Source organism: Mesitornis unicolor, unplaced genomic scaffold (assembly GCF_000695765.1).
Source record: "Mesitornis unicolor isolate BGI_N332 unplaced genomic scaffold, ASM69576v1 scaffold22181, whole genome shotgun sequence".
In the NCBI taxonomy this organism is placed as follows: domain Eukaryota; kingdom Metazoa; phylum Chordata; class Aves; order Mesitornithiformes; family Mesitornithidae; genus Mesitornis; species Mesitornis unicolor.
The window spans coordinates 24,201-28,857 of NW_010164844.1; the positions used below are offsets into that span (position 1 = coordinate 24,201).

Sequence of the window (4,657 nt, forward strand, 5' to 3'; positions counted from 1 at the left end):
TCCATGTGAACTATTTGGAAAAGTCGCACTGGAGTTCTTCCCCCTTGCCAAATAATTTGATTTCTAGAACTAAATATCTGGGAATAAAGCCCATTACTGTTTCATTTCAATTTTGGGTTACAATAAACTTCAAATATTTTCCTCTTTGTGACATATTGTACGTATTATATTGTACTTTAAAAAAATATTAAAATTATCTTCGTTGGGTACATTTGCCTTATAAAACCTCAACTACATTTCCTCCCTAATACCGTTCTTGCTAACATTTTGGAAAAAACCCTTTAAACCTGTGAATATGAAATTAAACTCCTCGATAAGCCAGGTTTACAGAGGTGTCAATTAACTTTACCATTGATAGATCTCAGTGGATGCTTCGCTTCTGTAAAACTCAGTCGCTTCCAGTCAGTGAAATGGCACGACTGAACTTCAGGCACTGAAATAAAACTTAGGCTTCTCTCATTGAAATCAGGTTTATATTCAGTGGCTTTAGAGTCAATAATGAAGAAGTTTTGCCTTGGTACCAACAGAAAAATCTCTAAGAAAAAAAAGCTATTTAAAAAAAGGCTATATGACCATTATAGACTTTTTTAAGGTATTCCTGGAGTAAATTTCTCACACAAGCCTACTGATACTAAAGCCAAATTAATCTGTGTTATATCTCAGTTGTCTTCTGCAAAAATACCTTCTACATGAATACAGCTGCTTGTGTCGTCTCCATTTTAGTTATGTGAATAAATGTTGGAAGTAAGGCACCCCAGCAAGTGCTGAACTAGAAAAAATAGTGGTTTACATGCTGAAACCTCGCTGATAATCAATTGTTAAACCCTTTTTTTTCATGATAACCTCTCCAAAAGAAGTATTTAATGCAATACCTGTGCACCACACAGTCCAGGCTGTTATGCCAAAAAAAGAGATTGCAGAAGTGAAAGAAAAGTATCAGAACAAGGATATTAAAACCCCCTCACTTCTGCTGGTTCTTGGTTGGACTGGGACTGCTTGACTCCATGATCGTAATGTTTTTTCAAGACTTTCTTGACTCTACTTACAAAGCAAGCCTATCTTTCCCATTTTAATCTTGTTTTCTATTAACCATAGCAATGTATACAGTCAGATTAGTTGATTGATCTCTCACCAGATGACTCATACTCAGCACTTAAAGCTGGACAAAAATGGACTGAATTTCCATTATTTCACTTTTTTTCTTCGAGACTGATCTCATCTTATTATTGAAACCATATTCCTAACAACCACAGTAGGATTTGTACCTTACTTTTTAGGAGCTGGTTTTGCCTGTGAACATTTTCTTCCGAGGGGGTTCCTGATGAAGCTTTTGTATTGCACGTACTGCTGGAGACAGATATTTTTGGTTTCAGGATGCCCTGTTCTTGGGTCTCTTTGGGTTTGGAGGTGGCTTTGGAGCGGTCTCTCTTTTTTGGGGAGCCATCAGCAGCGATTGCTTTTCTGGATGCTGTGTCTGGGACAGAGCCAGAAACCGTTGTGCTGCTGCTGCCCTTCTCGCTTCCCGGCAGCATTTCTGTTCCTGTGAAAAACAGAAAAAAACCAACCCCAAATTCTATGACGTGAGAACATTTTGCTTCTCAGCCCTCCAGTCCTCATCGCTTTTATTTCCTGCAAGACCACTTTCAGTTGTGTATTTTAAAAGTCGTAACTGACACAAATTATATCGTGATTGCCGTGCAGCTGTATTGCAACAAAATGCTACCAAAGAAATACTCACAGAGGGTCCTCTTAATAAAAATATACTGCTATATTCTAAATAACATCTACACACTGATGGGTATCGTGGAAGGAGTTGAGACACCTCTGACAACACGGTATGCCATGTGTTTTGCCTCTTACTCAAGAGGAATATTTTAGATTGGTTAAACCTGATCCAAATTTTAATTACGGATCCAGTGGTGGCTGTGATGAGAACTGAGGTCAAAGTGGTTTTTGGGTCAGGATTTTAACCTCTCTGTAGTGGAGTGGCTGCCTCAGAAGCGTCTCACGTCTCCAACATTTCTAGTGCCCTGTTCTACCTCTGTGCCAAGCCGAACCAGCAGCACAAAAGATCCAATTTCTGCAAGATATTTCTCACCTTTAAACTGTTTTGATAAGAAGGCTATTGCACAGCAGCTACAACTGCTGGACTCTGCCATGTCCAAAGCGACAGAGCTGGTTGGGTAGCTCCGTGCTGCACAAACCTTGAAAAGCAATTGAAGCTGACCAGCAAAACCCTAAAAAATTGAGAGTGTGGGCAAATAAGCCTACAGAGACGTCCATTTTCCAAGGTGCATTTTAGGCAGAGTTTTGAAGGGAGAAGAAATAGAATAGAAAATAAAAAAATAATCAGGAAATTAAATTGAAATAGTTAGGGACAGCATGGAAAGGGCATCAGGGTGAGCAAGGGGGGAGAAAGAAGGAGCAGATGGGAATAAATTTACATCCTGATAAACCACTGAGTAGTGGCAAGCACCCACGTGCCCATGCACACATCATGACTGCTCTTCTTTATTAATAAAGTGCATAAACTGCTGGCTGTCAGCCCCAGTCCCAGGCTGACTGAAAGATTTATGTGGGTGGAGATGACCAATGGCTGACCAAAACTGCAAGAAGGCAACCAAGAGACATGGGAGGTACAAGGGAAAAAACCCCAACTGGTTTCAGGCCTAACCATAAAACCAAACAAACCAGGCAGGGATTGACTCATTCTCTGTTGTGGACGTAAGACATTTAATAATTTAAACATTCAAACATTTAAAAAGCAACTGGTGTTTCATGACAAACACTTCTTAAAAAGTGGCCACATAACCCTTTTCTCTGCTGACTCATTCTCGGCAGCTGCCCCTCTCCAAACACCTCTTTCCAGTGTCTTGGTTGAGGGCAAAGGAAAAATTAGAAGTGTTTTTCCTCTTTGATCCCATCCACAAGAAAGGGTGCCATGCCACATCATGTTAGACACTTCCTTACCTCACAGTCATTAAGTAAAATTCGATCCTAGAGTGAGGTGGGGGAAGTTTTAAATTCTCTTTCCTAGTCCTTAATCGATTCATGATAGATGAGGAATATTCATTACAACAAAATTATAATCTCCCACATACTTTAGTGATCTGAATGGCTCATGTTTCTTTTTGATCAGCCTGTGTTTCTGAGGAAATCAGAGGCATTAAGGTACAGCATCTGGTGGTTTTGTCCTTACCACGCAGATCAGAAAGCTTTTCACATCTTAAGTTCCTTTCTGTAACTGCCCATACAGAGATAAGGAGTCGACTTCTCCAGGGATCCTCTGGTGAGGGATCCCTGGAGATCAGCATAGACAGGAAAATTAACTTGTTTTCTAATTAACTTCACTGAGATAAACCCCGTCCTAAGCAATTTCACAGCCATAGAGAAAATCTGGTCAATGCAAGGAAGTGCACACAGAGCTCCCAAATTCTAGGCTGGCATCCAAGCTCTCCCTCTTCTCTCTGCTATAACTCATTTTTCTCCTTGCTTTTCACACATTGCCACTATTTGCCTTATCTTTTGTCAAAACTTATCTCTCTTCTCTAATGAAAATAGTTTTGATGCAAATACTCTCAACAAACCCGATAGACTCAGTTCTGTACATACACTCAGTTGGAGCTCTGGCATATACAGCGATCTGTTCCTTCATTCCCCAGCCGATCCCATACCTGCAGCTACACACTATGTTTCTACAAATGTTTTGACATATAGATGGAAAAGACATCGGGGCAGATTAATGGGGTCATGGGGATCAAAGAGTGTTTGTGGGAGAAGGTAGAAGCAAGCAACACGGTAGGGGAAGATGAAGAAAGCAGCAGGTAGCATTAAGTAACAGCAGAAAAGGAAGTCTTTTCACAAAGGCAGCCAAGATCCTATAAGGATAGAGGGAAAGAAAAAAAGAGGGAGCTAAGCCACAGAAAGAACTTGAGTGGAAAACAGATTATCTCTTTAAATTGTCTTTTAAATTAAGGTAGTTTACCGGCCAGCAGAAAGCAGAGGGGAGAAGAAAAGAAAGCAGAAAAGAGAAAAGAGTTTCTGCTCATCCAAAAGGCAGCATCACTGTAGGATATAATTTACCTTCACACCAAGAAAGTGTCTGTGCAGCAAACGTGTGTGTTGTGAAGCCAAAAAGCTGCTTCACTGAGATGGTCTGGAGGCTCAAACCAGCCTTGTGTCCCCAGAAGGGGCTATTTGCTACGGCTGGGCATTGGTATCCGAAGCTGCAGGATGAATTGTCAGAGTGGCAAAAATGGGCTGCAAGGCAGCAAAATAAAACAGCGGAGACCAGAGGAGTTGTCTGTAAGTCACATTGCTCCTCTCTAACATCTCAGAATATGGATCTGAGCAAAAGAGAGAAGAGTTGCCTGGAGTATTCACACTCCACTTACTCCTAACTACCAAACTAGCTATTTGCAGATATTGGCTTCCAAGTGTAAGTGCAGTAACCTTCAAGAACTGAGAATTAAGCCCCGGGAATTTTCTTACATATGGTACAAATGGAGACAGCTTTCCCTTTTGCACTGCACCCCTTCCCTGCCAAAAATAATACCAACAGTGGCATCCTGGCCATGAGGTCTGGGGATTCCCACAATGATATGGGTAGGAGAGAAGGGAAAGAAAGGCATGAATAAAACTAGGCATGGGGCTCTAA

The 4,657-nt window shown here is 41.0% G+C and overlaps 1 protein-coding gene across 1 annotated transcript in view; it reads right to left on the reverse strand.

Moving 5' to 3' along the window:
- The window catches only part of LOC104548428 (centrosomal protein C10orf90-like), a gene marked incomplete at its 5' end in the record, with an annotated part of 15,020 nt that extends 13,480 nt beyond the window's left edge, over window positions 1-1,540 (reverse strand). The window contains one exon of the mRNA XM_010194445.1: window positions 1,271-1,540. Within this exon, the coding sequence (XP_010192747.1) occupies window positions 1,271-1,540 (270 nt within the window). The remainder of the gene's footprint in view (window positions 1-1,270) is intronic.
- Between the last annotated feature and the right edge of the window lie 3,117 nt (window positions 1,541-4,657).